This window comes from Staurois parvus, unplaced genomic scaffold (genome assembly GCF_062004578.1).
Source record: "Staurois parvus isolate SC_StPar_1 unplaced genomic scaffold, SC_StPar_1.0 ptg001051l, whole genome shotgun sequence".
NCBI classification, from domain to species: domain Eukaryota; kingdom Metazoa; phylum Chordata; class Amphibia; order Anura; family Ranidae; genus Staurois; species Staurois parvus.
In genome coordinates this window covers 1,935,001-1,961,925 of record NW_028318847.1, presented here as the reverse complement: position 1 = coordinate 1,961,925, position 26,925 = coordinate 1,935,001, and the positions used below count along the sequence as shown (strand labels likewise).

Here is a 26,925-nt window from a genome sequence, read left to right as displayed (position 1 = left end):
AACTCCCTTGAGGAGCTTTTCGCTTGCAGAACCCTAATCTTGGAATCCTATACCTAACTGGGAAGAGGAGGATCTGTTGCTGCATCCATAGAGGAGGGACCCACTTTTCCTGTAACCGGACCAGCTTCATTTTCCTTTTGAATTGAGGACCCACGAGCTCTGGATACACACTGCGTTGATGTGTCTTTTTTCTGGCGAGTGCGTTTTTCAGCCGTTTCCACACGGATCACCAACTTTGAATCCCTACTTGTCACTGGATACGTTCTTATGACCAGGACTTATAGTGGACTCATATCTGCTTTATGACCACTACTCTTAGCGCTGCACTATTTTTATGTTATTCTGTTTTAAGTATATATCGGTTGCTTAGAGTGCTTAGCCGCTTTCAGGACTAGCGCTCACTGTTTTTTTCCCTATTTGTGTATAAGATAAGGTCCAATGGAAGGTGGCAATGACACACGGAGACAGGTGGATGTTGGCAAATTTTGTAAGGAGAGGTGTTCAGTTCCAATATGTCTAGTTGTATGTTGTACTGTCTTGGGAAGGCATTGAGGTGAGGCTATGCAACAGGATGTGGCATAGTCATACAGTTATAACACTATAGCAGGGGCGGACTGACCATTTGGCACTGCCCGAGGGCCTGGGGTCAGTAGGGGGCCCCATGAGATGCCCCTGGTACCTTTTTCATAGGCTTTTTTGAGTTTGGGCAAGGACACAGGGGCCCCATGATCCCCTATTGCCCGGGGGCCCCATGAGTTGTCAGTCCACCCCTGCACTATAGTATCACAAGGTAAGCAGTATACATTAATAGTAAGTTTCAATCTCTAGTTGTTCATAAGTCATATAGTGCGGTCAAAGAAGACAATGCGAAAAGGTCTCCTTATACTGTCAGTTCAGACAGAAGATATTACCTTTATATGAAACCATGCAGGGAATTATCAAATACATAGTGCTTTAATATGCAGGAATGCAGGCCGAGGTCCAACCATCTGGTTAAACTACGTTTCTGCAATCCTGATATAAGAGAAATATTGGCCCCAACCGAGGCGTACTACGCTGTGCAACAAACCACTACGACGGATGTGGTCGCCCTCCGAGGTTGTGATAAGCCGCTGAAGAGGCATCGTGGAACTGTGGCCTGTTGAGAGTGTGGTCCAAAATAATCTAACTACATGTATTTAAAACTAGCACAACCTTAAAGTGAACCGGTAGTATGTATAACATTTAGGGAAATCGTATGCCTTAGACATAACTTAACACCTTGTCCAAGGGCAGTTAGGAGGTTTGCATTTGAAAAGGACTTGGAACCTAGGTTTCTAAGGTATTCACACCCAATATTGGGAAGAATGTAAAGGCAGCCAAAATATGAGGGGAGAGGGAGGTGCTGCATAAGGGATAGTGGGGGGAGGGAAGAGGGTATTAGTGCATTGCATATAATATTTCAAGTGTTGAATCATAGATCTGGGTACATTCATGAACGTGGAGGAGAGCATTATGTTCAAGGAGAGGTTCCTATGAGCTCATATGTAGTCAAGAAGCTTGTGAGGAGACATTATGGGCAAGATATGTATCGGGGTATGGCATGGTCACATAACAGCACCAAAGAACCGCAATATAAACATGAAATAAGAGATATAGAGCTCATTCTGGAATATCTCATGGGCCATAGAGTACGTTCCTAAGGGGCAATTCAAGAAGGCCTCAATAAACCGTATTGTTGCAAACACAAGATCACAGTCACATGAGATTCCCTGTTTAAGGACACCAATTGCAAAATGCATTGAGATTCACTGACTCAGGTGTCTGTCAAGGGAAATAAGCAGTCTGTATCCCTGGATCTCAAGCAAATAAAAACTCTGGTCTCAGCCGAGGCTACCAGTATAATGCAGTAGGCCATTACTGACCAATCAAACGAACTCCAGAGCCGGTAAGATTATGAACCGCGGCTCTATTAGCACAGTTACCATGCAGCCTGCAGAGAACAAGAGCTAGTATAATCTCAGTATCTATATTCAAAATTGGTGAACACATATAATGGACAGATAGTATACACAAGAGATAGGACAGTCTAATGCAATACACATACCCTAGCAACTTGTCCCAAGGTGGATAGAAGGTTTTCCATTGAAGGTGAAGTGGAACCAAGGTTTAGAGAAAAATCGTGTGATATATTAGATCAGGTGTGAAAGTAGCCATAGAATGGGGAAATGGTAATGCACTGGTGTGGGCAGAAGGGGGAACGGAGAAGTGTCATTCATGGCCTGCCTTGCGATGAGCTGGAGAGGCTGGAAGACTGTCCCCAATGATGAGCCTTCATCGTACAGGAGAGGACAAGGTGAGGGGAGATGGTCTGCATTGCCTGACTCCTCCAGGATGTCCAGCAGATTGGACCTCCATTGGGTCTTCATCTGTCTGGGATGGGAGGTGGGATTCGCCGGACCAATTGGGTATTTCTACTATTGGGATATCAAGAGCCTCACAAAATGGTGCAATATCTACCGGGAATCTGAGGAGAGCTGATCGCCCCATGTGTGTTGCTGAGAGGCCAAATGGGAATCTCCAGCGGTAAGCAATGCCCCTGGAACACAGTAGATCCAATAAAGGGCGTAAGTCCTTTCTGCGTTGCAAGGAAAGATGGGAGAGATCCTGAAATAATTTGATTTCTGCTCAATTATATATCACGCGGTTTCGATCTCATGCTCTGCGCAAAATTTCTTCTTTAAAGTAGGAAGTCAACTAAGCAGCAAATTATATCTCTCAGGGAGTCAGTATCTCTGCCTCTAGGACGAAGAGCCCTATGGAGGTGTTCAAACTCAATTGGAGATTCCTGTAGTCTTTACAAAAGATCATTGAAAATAGTTAAGAGCATTTGGGTGAGTTGGCCGGATTCAAATTTCTTGAGGGACACCACGTACCCTTAAATTATGTCGTCTTCCCCTGTTGTCCAGGTCCTTGATATGACAATCAAGCTCTCTTAGATGCATGGTGTGTGTATCTACCAGCTTGCGCATATCATGGATGGCAAGGTCTTGTATGGTAACTTTGTCCTCCACTGCTTCAAGCCTTTGGGCCACAGCTTGCATGTCGATATGTAACTCAGCGATTACTGCAGAGAGAGTCTCTTTAATATCTGATGCTACGGCTTTCAAATCCCCTATAGTGAGAGGGGAGGTTTCAGAATGGCAGGCTGTGGGTGCTGCGGCTGGTCTTCTGCTCTGTAAATGAGACGCTCCAAATGTGGCGGAGAAGCAGGGGCAGAGGCCTCAGTGTATTCTGGGGTCTGGGACCGGAATAACTCCAGAATGCTGTGACTGGCAGGACCGCTCGGCTGGCGAGGAGATCTCGAACATGGGGCAGCGGGTCTCTTATCCGCTTTCCCCATATCAGCGGTGTCTCTCCTTGTTAGTATCACGTATTTCCACCTCCGTGTGTCAGGGCTCCAGGAACTAAGCTGCCATTTTTTCTGGGCTCAAGCTAAGCCCCCCAGCAATTATAAAACTTGTAAATTATATCTCCAGAAAGGCCAGGGGCCCAAATGTAGGCCTCAGAGTGCATGAGGAGGCAAGTGAGCACAGGGGCTGAGAATGGGCAGACTCCCCGGATTGCCAGTTACAAGGCCCTTCAGGGGGGGTGCAAGGAGCGCCTCTGTATCCCCCAGGTGTCTGTCCACTGTAATTATATGGCCTTCAAGCCTAGTGGGGGCCGCAATATGGCTTGCTGCTGTGGGTGAGCCTCAAGGCCTGTATCCTAGGCCATATCCCTGGGTCTGGGGGGGGGGGGGGCCCGATGGGCCGGGGAGGGTCACTTGATGGTCCGGGTGGGGGGCGGTGATCAACAATCACCCCCTCCCACCACAAACCACACTCACCCGGCTCCTGGACGGGCGCGAGTCCACGGCTTCAGCAGGCCGCAATACTCCGCTGCCATGGAGGGGAGTCGAAATCACTCGGCACCCCTCCGCTGTGTACCTGCAGGTTCAGCGGGACTACTGGCTGGTTCCTCGAGTCCGCTGCCACCTGGATGGCAGTGGATTGCAGTGGAGTCTGCAGGAGCTCCGGGTTATGCGGCCGGTCCGGTCGTCATGTTGGACACGCCCCTCAATACTTTTACTACTTGACCTCTCTGCAGCTTTTGATACTGTTGACCACCCCCTAAAAAAAAAAAAAAAAAAAAAAAAAAAAAAAAAACACAACACACAACACTCCACTCTGAGACTTTGCTCTCTCCTGGTTCTCCTTCTACACATCGCAGCGCTCCTTCAGCATTACCCACAGTTGTGTTCAAAATAATAGCAGTGTGTTGAAAACAGTGAATAAAGCTCAAAATCCTTCTAATAGCTTTTATTTCCATACACACAAATGCATTGGGAACACTACACATTCTATTCCAAATCAAGACATGAAGAAAAATATATCAAAATTTGTGTCGTTCCTCTAAAAAAAATTGGAGAAAAGTGAATATTAGACTGTTCAAAAAAATAGTGTTTGTATTCTTCTTTACAAACTCAAACATTCACTATATAAACTGAAAAATGTTTGAAGATTTTGCTTTCCTTCGAATCACTTAATATTTAGTTGTATAACTACTGTTTCTGAGAACTGCTGTACATCTGTGTTGCATGGAGTCAACCAACTTCTCGTACCTGTGAACAGGTATTCCAGCCCAGGATGATTGGACTACATTCCACAGTTCTTCTCTATTTCTTGGTTTTGCCTCAGTAACTGCATTTTTGATGTCACCCCACAAGTTTTCTATTGGCTTAAGATTCGGGGATTGGGCTGGCCACTCCATAACGTCAATCTTGTTGGTCTGGAACCAAGATGTTGCACGTTTACTGGTGTGTTTGGGGTCATTGTCTTGTTGGAACACCCATTTCAAGGGCATTTCCTCTTCAGCATAAGGCAGCATAACCTCTTCAAGTATTCTGATGTATTCAAACTGATCCATGATCCCTGGTATGCGATAACTAGGCCCAACACCGTAGTATGAGAACATCCCCATATCATGATGCTTTCGCAACCATGCTTCACTGTCTTCACAGTGTACTGTGGCTTGAATTCAGTGTTTGGGGGTCATCTGACAAACTGTCTCCAGCCACTAGACCCAAAAAGAACAATCTTACTTTCATCAGTCCACAAAATGTTGCGCCATTTCTCTTTAGGCCAGTCAATGTGCTCTTTGGCAAATTGTAAACTCTTCAGCATGATTTTTTCAACAGTGGGACTTTGCGGGGGCTTCTTGCAGATAGCTTGGCTTCACACAGGCATCTTCTAATTGTAACAGTACTCACAGGGAACTTTAGACCTTCTTTGATCTTCCTGGAGCTGATTGTTGGCTGAGTCCTTGCCATTTTGGCTATTCTTCTATCCATTCAAATGGTTTTTCGCTTTCTTCCACGTCTTTCAGGTTTTGGTTGCCCTTTTAAAGCATTTGCGATCATTTTAGCTGCACTTCTTTATATGTTTTCCCCTCTCCAATCAACTTTTAAAATCAAGGTACGCTGTTCTTCTGAACAATGTCTGGAATGACCCATTTTCCTCAGAATGTCAGAGAGAAATGCACTGTAACCAGCATGTACAACATTTGCTGCCTTCCTTCCTTAAATAAGGGCAATAATTGCCACCTGTTTTTCAAAGAATGAATGACCTCACTAATAGAACTCCACACTTTCAATTAGTGATTCAATTACACAGAATCAGCAGCATGCATGTCATGACTGTTGGGTCTGTTGGATTTCTATTACACCTGCTAGTAAATTATTTGCCATGTAGAAATATCATTACTACCAAAAACAGTGATTGATCAGGTTAGTAATGTCTGACTGCTATTATTTTGAACACAACTGTATAACTGTCTCCTGCTCTAAACTTCCTCTTTCTCTAGGGGTCCCTCATGGTTCTGTCCTTGGACCCCTTCTTTTCTCCATCTACACCTCCTCCCTTGGTCACTTGATAAACTCCCATGGCTTTAAGTACCATCTCTGTGCTGTTGACACACAAATCTATCTTTCTACTCATCACCCAGGGGAGGACTGACCATTTGGAAACTCGGGCACTGCCCGAGATCAGTAGGGGACCCCATGAGATGCCACTGGTACCTTTTTCAAAGCCTTTTTAGAGATTGGGCAAGGACACAGGGGCCCCATGATCCTCTATTGCCCAGGGGCCCCATGAGTTGTCAGTCCGCCCCTGTCCTCACCTCACCCCTTCAGTCTCATCTCGCATTACTAACTTATTAAGTGATATATCAGCATGGATGTCACTCCACTTCCTCAAACTAAATCTTTCCAAAACTGAGCTCATACTAGTCCCTCCAGCCCTTGCCCCCACCCCTGACTTCTCCATCAAGATCAATAATACAACCATCAGTCCCCCCCCTAATGCCAGGGTACTAGGTGTAATCCTGGACTCCCATCTGTCCTTTCAGCCGCAATACCAATCACTGTCCAAATCTTGTAGACTTCACCTCCGCAACATCTCCAAGATATGCCCGTTTTTAACTTCTGAAATCACTAAGCAACTTATTCACTCCCTTGACTATTGTAACTCCCTCCTCATTGGCCTACCTCATCGCAGGCTATCCCCTATTCAGTCTATTATGAATGCTGCTGCCAGACTCATCCACTTTACTAACCGTTCCATATCTGCCATCCCTCTCTGCCAATCGCTCCACTGGCCTCCCATTGCCCAACGAATAAAATTCAAAACATTAACAATAACATATAAAGCCATTTATAACTGTGCCCCAAATTACATCACCAATCTTATCTCCAAATATCACCCAACCCGTACTCTCCGCTACTCCCACCACCTCTTCCCATGCTTGTCTCCAGGACTTCTATAGAGCCTCCCCCATTCTCTGGCATGCTCTACCCCAATCTATCAGACTATCGCCTACTCTGCCCACTTTTAGGCGATCTCTGAAAACCTCTCTTTAGGGAAGCCTATCCCGCCTTCAGCTAAAAAACTGAATCTTCTATTCCTCCTGTATAAATAAATCTAAAATTCTGAATAATAGTTTTTGTTTTTCTTTTAACTGCTTTCCCTCCACCCTATAGCAGATATACTGCTACAGGGCGGCAGGGGTGCAAAAAAATCACTTATGTGATCTTGCATTTCCGGGTAGGGCACGCGCCCTACCTGCGCCGCTATTTGCAGCTTCGGCTGTCAATCTCCGGGTCCCAGCCGGTGATTACTCACCGACATCCAGTGATCGCTCAGCATTACTGATGGAGGGAGAGAGCTGTATGTAAATACAATTCTCTCCCCTGTCCGCTCCTGCGCACTGCTTTGTATGGCTCTGCATAGCAGAACCATACATAGCAGTGTGCCTACAGATGAAAGCACACACACAGCTTACAGTAAAACAGCACACAGCTAACCCTTTGATCGCCCCACATGTTAACCTCTTCCTGCCCAGTGCCATTAATACAATGTCAGGACTTTTTATTAGCACTGATCACTGTATTGGTGTAACTGGAGATGTCAGTGACACCAAGTCACCTCCCTACTCCCCAGTGTCAGAATGCCCACCGCAGTCCTGCTATAAGTCGCTGATCACCACCATTACTAGTAAAATAAATAAATCCCAGTATATATACACCGCAATTTGTAAAAAGTTATATCCTTCAGGTAAACTAATTTACACGTATTGGGATTGTTTTTAGCAGACATGTAGCAGAATACATTTTGGCCTAAATTTGACAAACTTATTTTTTTTAAATTTTTAATGGGGACATGTTTAATAGAAAGACAAAAATATTGTTTTTCTCTCAAAATTGTTGTTTTTTTTTTATAGCACAGAAATTAAAAAAAAAAAAAAAAAAAAATCAAAAGAACAAAAAAAACAAAAAAAAAAAACAAAAAACGCATAGTCGATCAAATACCACCGAAAGAAAGCTCTATTAGTGGGGGGGGGGGGGGGGGGAAGGACAGGCATTTAATTTGGATGCAGCATTGCATGACCACGCAATTGTCAGTTAAAGTAACACAGAGCCGTAGCGCAAGAAATGGCCTGGGGGGGGGGGTTATATCCTCTGGAGGGCAACAAGTGGTTAATTAGAATTCCAAGCCCAACTTTGGGTTCTCCCAGTGCTCCTCCTCTATGAAGAGGTCCCCTGACAGTATTTTATTAGATATTTATATATTTTTAACCTTTTCCAGATATCTTTAGACCAGTTACATGACATGCAGGGTTCTCCTTTTTGAGATCTTTTCAGCAGAGAGTCCACAATGATGAAGACATAATTATACATTATGGACAAGGTGTTCTGGTTGCAGAAGTAGTTAAAAAAAAAAAAAAAAAATATGAAACCTCCTCAAATTTAGCTAAACGTGGGGCTTTAAACACAAACTGGATCACAGTTGTAAAAAAATGCAGTCAACAGCAAGTTTACTTGTTCTTCAAGTTTGCCTGCCTCCACTCATATGCAGTCCTATGTTAACTACTCTATAAAAACAAAAAACAGAAGACATACACTCACCGGCCACTTTATTAGGTACACCCGTTTAATTGCTTGGTAACACAAATTGCTAGTCACATGGCAGCTACTCAATGCATTTAGGCATCTAGACATGGTGAAGACAACTTGCTGAAGTTGAAACTGAGCATCAGAATGGGGAAGAAAGAGGATTTAAGTTACTTTTAAAGTGGCATGGTTGTTGGTGCCATATGGGCTGGTCTGAGTATTTCAAAAACTACTGATCTACTGTAATTTTCATGCACAACCATCTCAAGGGTTTGCAGAGAATGGCCCGAAAAAAAGAAAATATCCAGTGAGCCTCAGTTTTGTGGATGAAAATACCTTGTTGATGTCAGAGGAGAATAGGCAGATTGGTTCGAGATAATAGAAAGGCAACAGTAACTCATGTCAAAATGGGCCAAAATCTCTGAGGAATATTTCCAACACCTTGTTGAATCTAGGCCATGAAGAATTAAGGCAGTTCTGAAGGCAAGAGAGGTCCAACCCGGTACTAGCAAGGTGTAGCTGGGGAGTGTATATTGCCAAAGTGAGACAGTAAGGAAAAATCAAGTTACACTTACAGTAACATCTTTTCCAGTAGTCTTTCAGGACAGCACCTTGAGAGACCTAGTCTCCTTCCCACCTGAGGAAACACCTCCACCCAAAATAAAAAGCCTTCCACTCCCCTCTGACCTCAGTTCTTAAAACGTGCCTCCGGTCACCTGGGGAGACACAACTTGAGACAACATGACCATAATAAGACTCTCAAATAACCAAATATCAAACACTGGGTGGGTAATTGGTGCTGTCCTAAAAGACTACTGGAAAAGACATTACCGTAAGTGTAACTTGATTTTTCCCCTTCTGTCTTTCAGGACAGCACTTTGAGAGGATAAGCGAGTACTCATCCCTCGGGCGGGCTAACTGCTTGCAGTACCTTACGTCCAAAGGCCTGCTCCTGCACAGAGACCAGGTCGAGTCTGTAATGCGTTACAAACGTATCATAGCTGGACCAGGTTGCTGACCTGCAGATTTGTTCTGGGGAAGCACCTGCCAACTCAGCCTGGGTAGTTGCTACTGCTTGGGTGGAATGTGCCCCGATTCCTTTCCGGGACCTCTAGGCCTTCCGCTTGGTATGCCCATGCAATCGCCAGCTTTAACCATCTGGCCAGTGTTCTCCTAGGAGCTTTCTTGCCCTTCCTAATCCCCATGAAAGAAACAAAAAATAAATAAATAAATAAATAAAGACTCCGTGCTCCTGAACCCTTTCGTCTTTTCAAGGTACAGCAGCATGCACCTTCTAACATCTAACAAATGTAGTCTCTCCTGAATTTCCCCATCCGGGTCAGGAAAAAAACGAGGGTAGCACTATATCCTGCTCCCTCTGGAACTTCTGGGCCACCTTCGGAATGAAGGATGGGCTGTCCTAAATACCACTCTATCTGGAAAAATCTGTAGATAGGGGGCTCTGACTGATAGGGCTTCTAGCTCGCACACTCTCCTTGCTGTGGTAATCGCCACTAAAAAGGCCGCTTTAATTGTAAGGTCTCTTATTGGGCAGGAATCTAAGGGCTCGAATGGGGCCTTAATCAGTACTCCAAGCACTTTTGCAATGTCCCACATCGGAAAAGGTCTGGACCTTGGAGGTCTTTGCCTTGTCAGGGCCTTAACAAATCTCCCTACCAGCGCCTCCCTGGCTAAGGGTGTCTCCAAAAACACACTGAGGGCTGAAACCTGGCCCTTGAGCGTGCTGATAGAAAGTCCCTTATCCGCCCCTGCTTGCAGAAACTGCAAAACCGATACCAAGCTATGGGTCGCTACCGACGCCTCCTCGCACCAGGCCGTAAAGCAACCCCAAACCCTGCTATAAATGGCCTGGGTCTCCTCCTTCCTGCTCACCAGCAACGTAGCTACCAACCTGGTCGAAAGCCCCTTTGCTAAAAGGAGCTGTTGTTCAGAAACCAGGCCATCAGCCTTAGTCTCTCCAACCTGGGGCATAGGACCGGTCCCTGTGTCAGTAAATCCCTTCTTGGCGGTTACTCAAAGGGTGGCCGTGTGGCTAAGCTTGTTAGAATCGCAAACAATGCTCGCCGTGGCCAGAATGGGGAGATCAGGATAAGCAAGGTTCTCTCTGACCTGAACTTCCTTAACACCAGGGGAAGTAAGGGGACCGGGGGGAAAGTGTAGCACAGCGGGTAATCCCACCTCTGTCCCAACGCATGCACCGCTTCTGATCCGTCCCCACGGTTTAGGGAGAAGAACCTTGGAACCCTGTTTTTCCCCCCCGAGGCAAAAAGATCTATTTCCGGGGACCCCCACTTCCTTACGATCACCTGAAATACTTGTACCGAGAAGGGCCCCTGAACTCATTGGAGGGACCCTCCCCAGCTGACTCCTCTTCCGAATAGGAATCCGAGGGTTCCTTGTCCTCCCCTATTATGAGGAGTTCCCTGCTCCGACCTGCTGAGGCCACCGGGGGAGGGGGGGGCAAGGGGCTGACTGGGGAGTGGCTAACCTTTCCATAAGACTCTTGAAAGAGTCGAAGGTATTGGTCAGCTCCTTCACTGACCTGACCAAGTCACCCTGTTCAGGCCTCTCCTCCCTTACTAACCCCTCAATGCAAGGGCCACACAGAACCTTCCTCCAAGATTCTTTTAGCACTGACTTGCAGGACGGGCATCTGCGCTTAGGCTCCAGATGCTTAAGCTTCTCCCGGGCCTTGCCCTGAAAGACAAAAAAAAAGGGAGCCGAAAGGGACCCTGTCACCCACTGCCATTCACTGTTCCCCCCCCTCCTTCCCGGCAGGGCCTAAGGGCCTGATACCTCCAACAGGACCCCCTCCCTGCCCAAGAAGACCCTCATCACCAGAGGGTCCGGGAATACCCCAGGAGCTAGGGGCAACCAGGTAGGGGAGGACTCCTCTGAGTCACCTTACCCGAGATTGGCTGGTGCTGGTATCCCCTGGTCCCGGTGCTTCTGACATCCTTCCCAGGAGGTGGTCGCCTAGTGCAGTAGCCTGTCCCCCAGGCTGTTCCGCCCGCACCGCCATTAAAATTTTGCGCGCCGTGGTGTCTAGGGCCGCGGCCAGAAGCGGAAGCCGCGACCCTGGGAGAAGCCCAGCCCCCTCCGCCAGAAAAGCCATCCCCCGACATCCGGCCCGGCGAGTTCTACTGACCGCCAGCATGGGAGGGAGCGGGACTCCTCCCCGATCCTCGCCAGATCTCACTGCGGCCGCCCCTAACGCCCCAACTCACCGGAGGGGGGAGGGGGCGAAGAGCAGGTACGTGCTGCCCCCTGTCCCCCAGGGTGCACACTCACTGCACAGCAGCTGGCCCGGGGAGGATCGCAGCCGGACACTACAGCCTTCACTCCCTGCTGCCCTGAGCCTCCAAGGCCGACTCTCCGAACCTCGGCTCAGCCCTAACCTGTCTACCTGACAGCACCTTGAGCTTCCTCACGTGTCTATCCACAGGAGGAAACACCTGAACTGAGGTCGGAGGGGAGTGGAAGGCTTTTTATTTTGGGTGGAAGTGTTTCCTCAGGTGGGAAGGAGCTGAGGTCTCTCAAGGTGCTGTCCTGAAAGACGGAAGGGGAAAAGGACGTCTGCTAAAAAGGATGCAATAATAATAGGACACAGCCTTTAGTGTTCTTTACATGGTACACTAAAATGAATTTATAATAATTGTGTTTGTGTTTTCTGTATATTTATTAGCAAGTACTTTTTTCTACTGAAGTAAAATATGAAAAAATATTGCACATTACTATTGTGTAGTTTTTAGCTTCAAGATATACTTACCAAACAACTGATGCAACAGACACACAGACAAGCAATTGCAGCAATAAAGGTTAAGATGATATATTTCAATATCAAGACTCCAAATGTGAATTTATAGACTATATCATCACAGTCCCTATGATTATCTTGATAGATGTTAAATACCCAGATGCTTCCTAGGACAAAATGTTGGGATATTGATGAAAAACCAATGTAACATTTCCAATATTATTATTAACATTATAGTCTTATACAGAAAACACAATGTGACAAACATTTCAAATTTGAATAGGTCACTTAGTTGTAACTATGATAAACATTTGCGTGAAGACTCAGTAATAATAGATTTAGGACATTTTATCTTTTTTGGTTAGGATGAAAAAAAAGTTCTCGCCATACAATAGCAATTAGGATTTGCTTAACTTGTTCCATACTTTGGGCGTGCTAGAGAGGCCCAAACAAACATAATTGCATACTTAACGTGTGTAGTACATCCAGTCTCTCAGCCCTTTTGATGGGATTCCCCTCCTTGCCAATACACAGCAATTCTTGGCTCTGATAAATCAAAATCAGGATTGCTATGTACACAGAGCAGCTCTCTGCAGCCGCAGCTGTCAAAAAAGCAGTGTTCATCGACAACACTGTTCAGACAGGATATAGAAAGATACAAAATAATATAATGTTACTTTTGTATCATTCTGTTTGCAGATCAAAGGAATGAACTTTAACCTGCAGATGATGTCAGTTAAAGAAACCGAAGTTAAAAAAAAAAGAAAAAAAAAATGTATTCTTTATTAAATACAATGTTTCTCTGTTTAACCCATTATTAGCCCTTTTTATATTTACTCTAATTGGCCCTAATCAACTTCTTACTCTCTTTCTTCCTTCAGCTATTATTTTCCTGCTGATTCTATGCACATAGGTAAAAAAACCTTCTGTGTGCAGCAGTGCCCCCAGACCCCTTAATGCCCAAGCGATGTGTACGACAGCCTCAGCTGTCCCGAGTCTCTGCCTCCTCATTGGCTTAGACAGCAAGCAGGAGCCATTGGCTCCTGCTGCTGTCAATCACAGCCAGTCAGTCAATGAGGAGAGAGAGGAAGCAGGACAGGGCAAAGTCACAACTCAATTCACAACTTGTGTGAATGGATACACAGAGCAGTGGGTGCCCCCATAGCAAGCTGCTTGCTGTGGGGGCACCCGACAGAATGGAGGAGCCAGGAGAGCCTGTGGGGGACTCGAGAAGAGGAGAATCCAGGATGCTCTGTGGAAAACCACTGCACACAGCAGGTAAGTATAACATGTTTGTTATTTTTACACCAAAAAAAACAACAAAAAATGAACCTTTATCGCATTAAATATTAAAATTTTAGTATAAAGTTAACAGGACAAATTACAGAATAAAATGCACACTTTTTATCTGCAGTAATAAAACTTCAATTTTAACCACTTGAAGACCCACTAACATACATATACATTGCGAGTTGCAAGTGGTATACTGGAATAACTCTCGCAGCAGCAGGCATCATGCTGGTATCGTTTTTTTTCCCAGTCGGTGGCTGGCCTTTTTGTACGAGCCACTAAAGCAGCTAAATTTGCCACTGGATTGCCCTTACAGGTGTTGGGAAGGGTGGGTCACTTCTGGAAATAAACAGCAATATTTATAAATCTTGAAAGCATTTGATCACATGGATCTTGGTGTGATCAGATGCTTTTAGGGCAGTGGAGAGATAAGGTGTCTAATAGAACCCAGATCTCTCCATAAAAAGTAACTGTCAATGCTTATTGCTGTCACAAGTGAGGTTTACATTCCTTGTGTAAGCAATAAAAATTTAAAAATAAATTAAAGAAACAGTGTAAAAATAAATAAAAATTAAGCACATGTTGGTCCCGCATGTAAATGGAAATTGCACCACACATGAGGTATTGCCGTGAACGTCAGAGCAAGAGCAATAATAATTGTAGCACCAGACCTCCTCTGTAACTGTTATCTAGTAACCTGTAAAGGCTTGCCTATGGAAATGTTTAAATACCATAGTTTGGCGCCATACCACATGCATGCTGAATTTTAAAAAAACTTGACGTTTGGTATCTATTTACTTGGTGTAACATCAGATTTTATAAATCTATCAAAAATTGGGTATTGTATTTGTGTGCAATAAAAATTCATGAAAGTATTTTTTCCTACACAATTGGGTTAAAAAAAAAAAAAAACACTGTGCAAATACTAAGTGATAAAAAAAAATTGCTAAACCCACCATTTTATTCTCTAGGGCCTATGCATAAATGTGTTTGTGGATTCCAAGTAGTTTCTAGCAAAAAATACTGATTTTTAAATGTAGACAAAAATGCCAGAAAAGGCTGGGTCTAACAGTGATCAAAACAAAAGTGTGTTTTGATTAGTTTTGGTGCATTTTATTGTCTAGGGATTGCAAAAAAGAATAGAATTACTGGTAGCCATTTACAACATGATATCTGGTGGCAATTATTTTAGATATAAGAATGAATGGGCTATGGTTTAGGCCTGATTAGCATTTACAGAACCAAACTAAAGCAAAACTACACTGCATCTGAGCTCCACAAATAAACAAAATGCTATTTTATTGATTTTCATTATTCAAAGCAAATATGCCCATCTATCCAAGTCTCTATGCTTTATTTTGCTGAGAAATCACTTTGAAAAAGACCCCCTGGCAATTCTGGCTGTGGCCATCTTGAGTAAGGGAAGATGATGAAAGTAGCATTGACTTCCTGGAATCCATCTGCCTTTACTTCAGGCATACAAGCAGGAGGGCGTGCTTAGCTCACAAAAACCCTCATCCCCTCCTGAAGACTCCTGGAATGTATAACATCATGTGCCCAAGCAAGAAACCAGGAAGTAACTGAACAAAAAATAATTTAAAAAACACATGTAAAATATGATATACATTCCTATTTACTAAGGCTAGCAGCAAAACTATTAAAGTTAAAATGATGGTTAAGAGAGCAAAGTTCCACTTTAAGAAGACACTGGAAAAAGTGAATTTGTATTTTATTTTCAACACACTCACTTCAAGCACAGTTTTTACTGGCACACAGCAGCACATTAAACTTGCAAAAAGGTGTGAACCATAGAAATTTAGTCCCTAAGCCCATAGACTATGTGAGGTTGTCTGAAAGATCCCGTAGAATTAATGTCCATAAAAAAAATAAAGTGTTGACACACCTACAATCATATCTACAGTATATATGAATTAACCTTGGAAATTTGACTCGTCCATTTTAAATTTGGGTTTCATTTTGAAAGGCGATTCATAGGTTGGAGTTTTGGTGATTTAGACTCAACACATCAGTCCCTGAAGGGCATTTTAGCCTTTGTAAAGCTCTTCTAGTATGCAAATACCAAATATCCAAACATCCAGTGTCTTCCTATCCCTAGTAACTGGCAGTGCTCCTTAGTAAAAAGGTAGGGCGCTTGTATTTTACACCATTATAGGATTCATTGCTACAAATGACCTTAATTGTCCTTCTGTTGCTTCAAGCAACCTACCCGACACGATTTTTAAGTTACGTGTGACTTCTGGAACCATGACTCAAGTGCCAGTAATCTCTATAGACTATATTCTTCAGGAATCAGTCTTACCTGCAACAAACCAGCCCAATGAAAAAAGGCTCAAAACCATCTCTAAGCAAAAGGTCAGTTTTACAGAGACAATCTTCAGTGGTAAGAGTATAAATCCAGCCAAGTAAATTGCTCCTGACACTATAAGATAGATGGGAATTTTGGGTTCCACTGGACACTTTTCTATAAACAAGGCACCTGCGAGTAAAAAGAATGTACAATAAATATTAGTAAAATCATATGTTAGTATCTGGCTCCCCTAAAGTATAGACAACATTATATTACCTACGACAATCATGGCTGCGCTAATTGTTAGCCAGAGCAACGTACAGACTATACGTGAACCTGGGGAAAAAAAAAAGAAATTGCATACGTTTGTCACATCAGAATTATAGTGGTTTAAAAATTAGGCTAATGATGTGGGCCTGATCTACCTTCTATAGTGCCAAATGCCAATTTTTTTTTTAAATAACAAACATGTTAAACTTACCTGCTGTGTGCAGTGGTTTTGCATAGAGCAGCCAGGATCCTCCCCTTCTTGGGTCCCCTGCAGGCTCTCCTGGCTCCTTCTTTCTGTTGCGTTGCCCATAGCACGCAGCTTGCTATGGGGGCATCTGCTGCTCCGGGTGTCCATTCACACATGAAGCAATGGCTTGGCCCTGCCCCCTCTTTCTCCTCATTGGCTGAGACAGCCAATCCCAGCCAGTCAGCCAATGAGGAGTGAGGGGGCGGGGCCAAGTCACAGCACCGTGTGTGAATGGATCTCGATGGGGTTCAGGTAAGTATTGAGGGGGGCGAGAGGCACTGCTGCATACAGATTTTTTACCTTCATGCATGAAGGTAAAAAAAACTTGAGCCTTTACAACTGCTTTAAAACATAAAATAAACATTTATAATATACAAAGATAGATAAATACTACACATACCACACCACAGTATATAAAATAAAATAAATTGATTCAAAGGCTCAATAAACTTGAGCCTTTACAACTGCTTTAAAACATAAAATAAACATTTAGAATATACAAAGATAGATAAATACTACACATACCACACCACAGTATATAAAATAAATTGATTCAAACGCTGCATAGCTACAAATCGAATAATCAACATACACTATATTGCCAAAAGTATTGGGACACCTGCCTTTACATGCACATGAACTTTAATGGCATCCCAGTCTTAGTTTGTAGGGTTCAGTATTGAGCTGGCCCACCCTTTTCAGCTACAGGTTCAACTCTTCTGGGAAGGCTGTCCACAAGGTTTAGGAGTGTGTCTATGGGAATGTTTGACCATTCTTCTAAAAGCGCATTTGTCAGGTCAGGCACTGATGTCCGATGAGAAGGTCTGGCCTACAGTCTTCACTCCAATTCATCCCAAAGGTGTTCTGTTGGGTTGAGGTTCAGGCAAGTCAAGTTCCTCCACCCCAAACTCACTCATCCATGTCTTTATGGACCTTGCTTTGTGCACTGGTGTGCAGTCATGTTGGAACAGGAAGGGGCCATTCCCAAACCGTTCCAACAAAGTTGGGAGCGTGAAATTGTCCAAAATGTCTTAGTATGCTGATGTCTTTAAGTGTTCTCTTCACTGGAACTAAGGGGCCAAGCCCAACCCCTGAAAAACATCCCCACGTCATATTCCCCCCTGCACCAAACTGTACACTTGCCACAATGCAGTCAGGCAAGTACCATTCTCCTGGCAACCACCAAGCCCAGACATATCCATTGGATTACCAGATAGAGATGCATATATTTGTCACTCCAAAGAACACGTCTCCACTGCTCTAGAGTCCAGTGGTGGCATGCTTTACACTACTGCAGCCGACGCTTTGCATTGCCACATGGTGATGTAAGGCTTGCATGCAGTTGCTCGGCCATGGAAACCAATTCCACGAAGCTCTCTATGCACTGTTGTTGTGCTAATCTGAAGGCAACACGAAGTTTGGAGGGCTCTAGCTATTGACTCTGCAGACAGTTGGCGACTTCTGCGCACTGTGTACTCCAGCATGTGCTCACTGCGCTCTGTCATTTTACGTGGCCTACCACTTTGTGGTTGAGTTGCTGTTGTTCCCAGTTGCTTCCATTTTATTACAATACCAGTTGACTGTGGAATATTTCATAGCAAGGATATATTTCACAAATCAACTTATTGTACAGGTGGCAACCTACAATGGTACCACGTTTGAATTTACTGAGCTCTTGAGAGCGACCCATTCTTTCACAAAATGTTTGTAGAAGCAGTCTGCATGCCTAGGTGCTTGATTTTTACACCTGTGGCCATGGAGGTTATTGGAACACCTGAATCCAATGATTTTGGCAATATAGTGTACATGATACATAAATACTAAAAAGTCCACATGCTCCACAGTGAAGCCCAGTGTTTGAAGAATATTTATGAATTGTACAGTACTGTGATATTATATAAAGTGTCTTCTATGATATACACCTCAATATATGAACACTCACCGCCACCACAAGCGGCTCACCTTGCTGTTATAACCTACTCAATATTGGACAATATGCACCTGTACCTTTAAAGGAATGATTTGCCGTGTTATGCAGTTGAAATGCTCTTATAAAGATATCAGTTCTACCATAAACATCCAAAACTCCAAGAGGACAGTGCCCAAAAATAAAATTTAAACAAGCAGTGTGTTCCATAAAACAACCAACATTTATTAATAATAGCAAATACTCAAACTCACATTAGTTTGTGCACATTACTGGAGCACTACAGATACATTGTATTCTAAAAGTAGGCTGCAACATTTGGACATATGCCTGCAATCTAATCCAACCTCCTGTCATTGTCCCTGTAAACATGGAGAATAATGTGCACCCCACTGATGAAGCCACGCCTGTGGCGTAACACATAAGGGGCAGAGTCAGTGACATAGGAAGTGTTCACATGACCATGTTTGGAAGGTAACACCAAGAGTTATGATCTTTGGAGCACAGTATTCTCCATGTTTAAGGGGACAGTGACAGGACATTGGATTGGATCACAGGCATATGTCCACAAGTTGAGGCCTCCATTAGAACACCACTTAGGGCACTATTGGACATGTTGCAAGCGATCTATCTGTATAGCGCCAGGAATGTGCACATACTAATGCCAGTATGTGTCTACTTGCTTTTTTTTTTTTTTAATACATTTTGGCGGTTTTACGGAAAATACTATGAATATTTAAATTTTCTTTTTGGACATTGTCCTCTGGAATATTGATTGTTTATGGGAGATCAGATGTCTTTGTTGTATTATGCAGGTGAAATTTTCTAATAAAGCATACCTTTAGAGGGGACAGGCATATATTGACAGAATATTGAGTAGGGTAGGTGAGCTGCTTGTGGTGGTGGGGAGTGTTCTCATGTGGTAAGATGCATTTCACGGAAGATTTAGGAACTGTACAGTATCGTGGTATTATGTAGACACCAGGATGCACTGTGCAACACGTGGACTTTTTAGTATTTATGTATCACGTATATTGATTATTCTATTTGTACTGGTGCCAGGGCTGTAGATATTTTTTTTTATTTCTGTGTGTGTGTTTTTATCAACCCCCAACCACTCCCTCTTAAGCTGAAAAAGAAGCAGATGGGGGTACCCACACTTAGCGGGCAGTATAGTCTACCAAATGCAACCCATTCGCCAAGCGGTTGAGGTGTAGTGGTGCAGATTTTTAGGTGTTAAAACAGACATTGAGGAGGCAACATTAATCCCCCCACCATCTGAAGAGTGATTTACCACAGATCCTTTAATACATTTATTGCAATTTTTAAAAGGTTAGCAAGAAAGCTGTGAGTGTACTACCCAACACAAAATGGTGCTTTTTGCTCCTTCTTAGATTGCACACTAAGGGTGTGGCACTCCCTGTTCTGTTCAGCAGGGTGTCTGAACAGATCCCAGCTGCAGGAATCAGATTCTTGGGGCTGGGATTCTCAGAGTGGTTAAAAGCCCATGCAAATGCAACCCAAGACTCAATACTAGCCAACTGTACTTATCAATCTGACCAGGTGCAAAAAAGCACCATAATGTGGTAGAGTCCAGGCTTCGAAATTTCCACTTGCCTGCTCGGAACTCAGGGCCGGATTTGTCACTCGCACTGGGAGCCGTCAGACTGCTCAATAGTTGAGCAAAGTGAAAGCAAAAGGAAGGAGTGTGTGCTGTGCTCTCTGCCTCCCCCTAGAGTGCAGTACCCGACTCTGAGTGAACATAACGAAGTACTGCAACTTTTTATAGGGGTGTGTGGTACATGTGTCTGTATGTAAACCTACATGTATGGGTGGTTTGGTCAGGTTCAGGATTATGTGGTTATTATGGGTGGTAGAGTATGGGGCACTTGAGGTACTGCTGGGTTGGACAGTAGGTAGGATATGCTTGATAGAGTTATGGTTTTGTGAGTGAAAGATTAAGGGGGGTTATGGTTGTATGCAGTGCATGGTCTAAGTATGATGGTGTGTTTAGGGGGACATTGGATGTAATGTGGGAGGACACTGGGGACACTGATGTAATGTGGGTAACATTTAACAGTGTCATTTCATGAAATAATTTATGAGGGTGTGTTTAGGGGCGGAATTAGGGGTGTAGCAGGGTAGGGGTTGGGTGGGGCAACTGCAGGCGAGTAACTCTTAAGGCCTGGCTAGTAGCTCAGGACTTGAAATTTTAAGCCCTGTGGTAGACCATACACTCAAAGCCTGTTTTCATGACACATTCAGAGTTAAAAGACTTAAAAATATCAGTGACTTCACTGTCTACCACAAAATAGTGTCCTTTGCACCATAAAATAGCCAAAGTCAATGGGCAGGTCAGGTGCCAAAAGCATCATCTTGTGATAGGCAGTGCACGTGCAGTTTTTTGTTTATGTGCACAGGTTTAAAAAAATAAATAAATAAATCATCAGTAAGTGCACTGCCTAACCCATCATGGTGCCCTTGGCACCTGCTCTGGTGACACACTAAGGCTTGATAATAGCAAGGTCATCCTCACTTCACAACCTTTCCTAAGCATTGCAAAGGGCATCGTATTGTGGTAGTCCGTGCACTCAAAGCTTTTTATAACACATTCTGAATGAAAAAAAACAAAACAAAAACCCAGTACCCTACCTGTCACAATATGGCACTTTTTGCCCCTAATTACTGTGTAGGTGCAAAGATCACCATGATACTGTGGCAGTGTACGTTTTTTTTTTTTTCAATCTTCCAGTTAGAATAAGAATGATAAAAATCTGAGTGCTCAATGCACTGCCTACCATATACTGGTGCATGCACTAGGGCTGGGGGCTGTGTTGGGCCAGGCCACTGAGGACAGACATGTGGTGCCAAGTCAGAGGGCTGGGGGGCATCGGCAAAAAAGGAAAAGCCAGCTACAGTCACTTACCTATGTATAACAGCAGCGGCTGTGCCTGGTTGGCAAGTGGTTTATAACAGATGACTCTGAAGCAAAGAAAGTGTCAGGTTGCAGACTACTGTGCCCTTCAGTCCAGGCTCCTCTCACTACAGAAGGCACCGGCAAGCAGTGGAGGGAAAAACAATAGAGTGCGTGGGTGGGATTTCAGGCACTGCAAACTGCGTCAGATATATTACACTGTACTGGCAGAGTGACCTGCACTGTGTTTAACTTCGTGATCCACTGGGCCGCACAGCAGGCAGAGTGGTCTGTCAGCCAGGCTGACCACGTACAGTGCAAATCCCCCATTACATTGGGGTCCCCAGATTTCCTCCTTTATAGATTAGGGTCCCCTTTCTTATATCGTAGTCCCCCAGAGTCTCCTCCTTACATCAAAGTCCCCAAGTTTCCCCCTATTACATCGGAGTCCCCTCTTTTCATTATTTAATTCACATCCCCGCCTTACATCAGATTTTACCCCTTTCATCAGTGTCCCCAAAGTTCCCCTCTTTTCATCAGTGTCCCCAGAGCCCCCCCCATTTACATCAGGGCCCCCAGACCCCCCCTCCATTTACATCAGGGCCCCTAGAGGCCATTCTCTATTAATTGGGGCCCCAAAGTTGGAAGGGAAGGGCAGAGTGGGGTAAAGAGAGTGGAGAGGTTTAAAAAGTATGGTTGGGGAAATGAAAGGGGAGAAGGGAGTATCATAGAGACCTCAGCTTATATCAGGGGCCCCACAGCTCTCCCCCCTTCCTTACTGTGGGGTTCGTTCCTTTTCCTTTGCCAAGCCGGTGAAAGCTTTAAAGCTGGGAACTGGGACCAGAAGTTTCTTCCTACTCTCCACCTATGAATGCGTGGCCTGAGGAAGGGGCAAACACATGATTCACATGATTGGTTGCTAGGACATGGGCGGTCCTAGCAAGCAAACCCTGGCACAGATGATCATGGGCAGCGGTGGTGGATACTGTCAGCCGCAGCTGTCCTTTGCTCAGAGACAGCTCTTACTACACATCCTGCACAGTGGCTGACACTGAGTGGTGTGGCTGCAGGAACACTGGACTGGGCATTTGGGAAGGACGCTCTGGAGAGAGATCTTAACCCCCCCCCCCCCCCCCCCCCCCCGACACCCCTGAGCAGCGCAGTGCTGAACCAATTTATTTAATTTACAGAAGGAATGTTTGCCTCTGTACAGGAACTTCCTGAAATAAAAATCAGTCACTGCTGTTTCCTTTCCTTGTGCAGGGTGACTGGTCTTGTATCCTCCCTCTCCTGTATTATTCTGCAAGCAGCCTGTAGTTAGTGGAGCTCTTGGGACCTTCCCAAGGCTGTGTGTAATCCCCCATTCATCCCCTTTCCTCCTGTCAGTGGAGAACCTGTGAGGAAGAGAACACAGATTACACAACAGCCTCATAAAACACTGGAAGCTATAGTCTGGAGGGGGCTTTTGTGTTGGGCCCATGACTGGGCTGCAAACTATAATTTTTACTATTCCCTACACCAGAGGAGGAGAGAGAGCAGACTTTTCCTGGGCTTCGGGATACAGATTGAGGATTTTCCAGTAGGGGAGGGAGAGAGTACGAACATGTCGCTGAGGTGTGTGCCCACATCAGAGAGCCAGAGGACTGAGCCACTGAAAGGTTTTTTGCTGTGCTGGGACCAGAGCTGGAGGGGCCTGTTGCTGTGTGCAGGTCTACAATGGAGAACCTGTAGATGTCCAAGTGCTGAGCCTTGTGAGGACTGAGTTACCACAGGCCGGATTCTTAACTGCCAAACATTCTGGACAAAACTCGCTGTGTACCAGGATTGGTGAATTGAACAAACTGTACTTCATCCCAACATGGTCAGCAGTTTAATGTCAGTAGAGAGACTACCCATTGCTTAGCAGTCATTCACTCCATGTACGTCTAAAGAGACAGTGGCAAGTGCATCAACATTCAGATGGATCCCAACGTTAGCCAGCCTAAATTTGCAAGCTAGGAGCCAGGTATTATTCAAACCAATTCCAGGGGTACCCCGTTCAGGAGCACCTAAGCATACCCAAATCCAGGATTAGAATCAAAGTGCAATCTGGTGTACTTTTTGTTGCTTGGATACTGCAGGGAGTTACTGTGAGGCTTTTAATTGCCATAGTATAGTTTGGTATTCTTGTTACTTAGTTTAATACATTGAAACACATTTTGTTTATTTTTGTGCATTGCATGTACCTTGCAATATTATACTCAATCTACCATCAATTAGCCTGTAGCCTATTTCCTGTAAGCTAATATAGTTGGCTAGTATGGAATACTTAAGATATATAGGTGTGTGCAGCCTTCTATGCTATAACCAGGTGTGTCAGAGGATGGAGCCATTTTGAGAGTCATGGCGGAACAAAGAACCCATGATGCCAAGCAGCTCCTGCGCAGGGAGGATCTAGCAACAGCCTGGGCACACATTTTTTATGAATGGCTGTTATTTATGAATCATGAGAGTCTAGGACGACACTTTTGCAATAACTTGATGGTTGATGAAGCAACCATGAGTTTATAGTCTAGGTGAAAGCAGCCACCATAAAGTTTATTGGGCTGTCCAGTTACAGTCAGTTCTGTTCTACTGTAACTAGAGATGAGCGAATCGAAGTAGGCGAAGTGGAATTCGTTTCGAATATTAGGAAAATTTCGATTTGCGTCGAATCCGAAAATAAGCAGACTTCGGATGCGCGAATCGAAATTTTTCCTAAAATGGCGGCGACATGTGCGGCGACGGAGCGGGGATGTCTGGGAAGGCGCGCAGACAAGGCGCGCTGACCCATAATGCATTCATTCATGACATGTGATCGCATTAGCCAATCAGCAGCCAGCCAGCCAGCACAGTGTAATGGTCGAGCTATAAATAGCGGCCATTTTAGAATTCTCCATTTGCCTCCAGTCATTCAACAGTGGCAGACCTGGCTGTATGCAGGGAGAGAGTTAGGGACAGAGAATCGTTACTCAGGGACAGACACAGAATTCTTACTGAGGGACAGACACAGAATTCTTACTGAGGGACAGACACAGAATTCTTACTGAGGGACAGACACAGAATTCTTACTGAGGGACAGACACAGAATTGTTACTGAGGGACAGACACAGAATTGTTACTGAGGGACAGACACAGAATTGTTACTCAGGGACACAGAACTGTTACTCAGGGACAGACACAGAATTGTTACTCAGGGACAGACACAGAATTGTTACTCAGGGACAGACACAGAATTGTTACTCAGGGACAGACACAGAATTGTTACTCAGGGACAGACACAGAATTGTTACTCAGGGACAGACACAGAATTGTTACTCAGGGACACAGAATCGTTGAATTAAAGAGTATGTCAGACAACATGCAGAGGAGTGGCAGAGGAGGCAATGTTTTAGGAGCGAGCAGACGTGGCAGCAGAGGAAGGGGTCGAGGCAGCACTATTCGCAGCCAGAGGCCAGTGCTCCCGGCGTCATCCAGTACAGTGAGGAAGAGCTAACAGAGGGCGGTCAGGAACGGGGGGAGACATCCGCCTCTTCAGCAGCCAGGCGAAGAAGTAGTGGCGAGGAGAGTGGCTCGGTAGCCGGTCTAGAGACAGGTCTGTCTCCTGACCCACACGCAGCCGAGGGGGCTAGTAGTGAGGCGGAGACCCTAATTGATGATGATGAGGCTGATCGCACTTGGCAGCCTCGTCGTCATCAGGCTATTGCTTCCGCATCATCAGGAGAAGAGGGTGGCAGCTTGGCAGCGAGCAAAACAGTCGGTGGGTTGTCTCCATCGCCACACTCTGCCATGTGCCACTTTCAGGTCTCCTCACACACTGCTGGTGTGTTGAATTTTTTGACATTGGGTGCTGGCAGATTACGGGCCTCCCATTACTGCTGCCAGGCCCGTAATCTGCCATGGGCCCCCGTACCGACTCCTCATGCTGTGACGTTGCAACAAGGTGGAATTCAACCCTACATATGTTAGACCGCCTTTACGAACAGCAAAAGGCCATCACAGATTTCCTGATGTTAAAAGCGGATAAAGGTACTCCCTGTGTAACTTAGATGTCAGCCATTGGCAGCTCATGCGTGACACCTGCGCTTGCTCAGGCCCTTTGAGGAGGCCACGCTATTCGTGAGTCGGCAGGACTATGGGATGAACGACGTCATTCCTCTGTTGCACGTCCTGGAACAAATGCTGTTAACAATGGCTGGTCAGGGTGCGGTAGATGTGGCGCACAGATCTCAACGCCACATGACCCCTGTGGGGGCAGGACAGGAAGAAGAGGAGGAGGTAGAGGAGGACATTGGTGCTCAGGAATTATTGAGTGAAATGGGTGGTTTTTCCACTCAGCGGACAGGAGTGGAGGAGCAGGAGCATCTGGTAGAGGAGGAGGAAGAGGAGACAGAGGACCCAGACGCACCGTGGCAGTATGCTGTGGAGATGGAGACAGGGAGTCCCTCGCATTCCTTGGCACAAATGACCCATAGCATGCTCGCTTGCTTGCGTACCGACAGCCGAATAATAACCATCAGACAGAGGGATGACTTTTGGCTGTCCACCTTGTTGGACCCTCGCTACCGTTCAAAAATGGTGGCCTTTTTCACACCTGCTGAGAGGGAGGCCAAAATAACGTACTATAAAAACCACCTATGTAGTCAGCTGGTCTCTGCCTGTCTGCGCCAACGTCCATCCTCAGACACTGTGGGCCCTGTGCGCTCGCGTTCCGCTGCCATGGCAGCAGGGGAGGGGTGGGGTGGTAGGAGCAGTGGCAGCTCCACCAGTAGCAGCTGCCTCAGTCTGCAGTCGATGATGAGTAGCTTTCTTCACCAGCGCAGTGAGGAAACTACTAACCAGCCGCAGCAGCAGCAGCATCAGGTGGACCTGGAGCAGGACCTCAAACAACAGGCTTAGGCCTACTTGGACAGCACCCTGCCAACCGAGGTAGACAATCCCCTTGACTACTGGGCAACGAAACTTGACCTTTGGCCCCAACTAGCTGAATTTGCCCTTGAAAGGCTGTCATGCCCGGCCAGTAGCGTGGCATCGGAGCGCGTGTTTAGTGCGGCAGGAGGTATTGTAACTCCGCGGAGGACACGACTGTCCACCCAAAGTGTGGAGAGACTCACGTTTGTGAAAATGAATCAGGCGTGGATTAGTCTGGATTTCAAACCACCAGTTCCTGACACAACTGACTAAATCCGCCATGAATCATGCCCCAAACATGTGCCACTTTCAGGTCTCCTCACACTGCTGGTGTGTTCCATTTTTTGTCATAGGGTGCTGGCAGATTACGGGCCTCCCATAGCTGCTGCCAGGCCCCTAATCTGCCATGGGCCCCCGTACCGACTCCTCATGCTGCTGCCAGGCCCGTAATCTGTCATGGGCCCCTGTTGTCGCTTGTTGGCATATTCCGCTCGTTCAGATGCTCCTTCTCCTGCTACTCCTCTTCACGGATTCCGTCAGCAGTCTTTCTTGGAATCCGTTTCCAAGAGACAACAGTTTGCGAGCACGCACCCGATGGTGCAGAAGCTGAACGTCCTCCTGTCCAAGTTGCTGCTGCCAGGCTCGTAATCTGTCATGCGCCCCTGTACCGCCTCCTCATGCTGCTGCCAGGTCCAGAGTGTGTCATGGGCCCCCGTACCGACTCCTCATGCTGCTGCCAGGCCCGTAATCTGTCATGGGCCCCTGTACCGCCTCCCCATGCTGCTGCCAGGTCCA

The 26,925-nt window shown here is 45.5% G+C and overlaps 1 protein-coding gene across 1 annotated transcript in view; it reads right to left on the bottom strand.

Annotated features, from left to right (window-relative positions):
* LOC149440820 (transmembrane protein 272-like) overlaps positions 1-19,958 on the bottom strand; it is a 40,310-nt gene extending 20,352 nt beyond the window's left edge. The window contains exons 1-4 of the mRNA XM_089658118.1: positions 19,905-19,958; positions 16,120-16,179; positions 15,856-16,032; positions 12,258-12,412 (exon numbers count right to left, since the gene is read on the bottom strand). Coding sequence (XP_089514244.1) covers positions 12,258-12,412; positions 15,856-16,032; positions 16,120-16,132 — 345 coding nt within the window. The 5' untranslated portion in view covers positions 16,133-16,179; positions 19,905-19,958. The remainder of the gene's footprint in view (positions 1-12,257; positions 12,413-15,855; positions 16,033-16,119; positions 16,180-19,904) is intronic.
* Between the last annotated feature and the right edge of the window lie 6,967 nt (positions 19,959-26,925).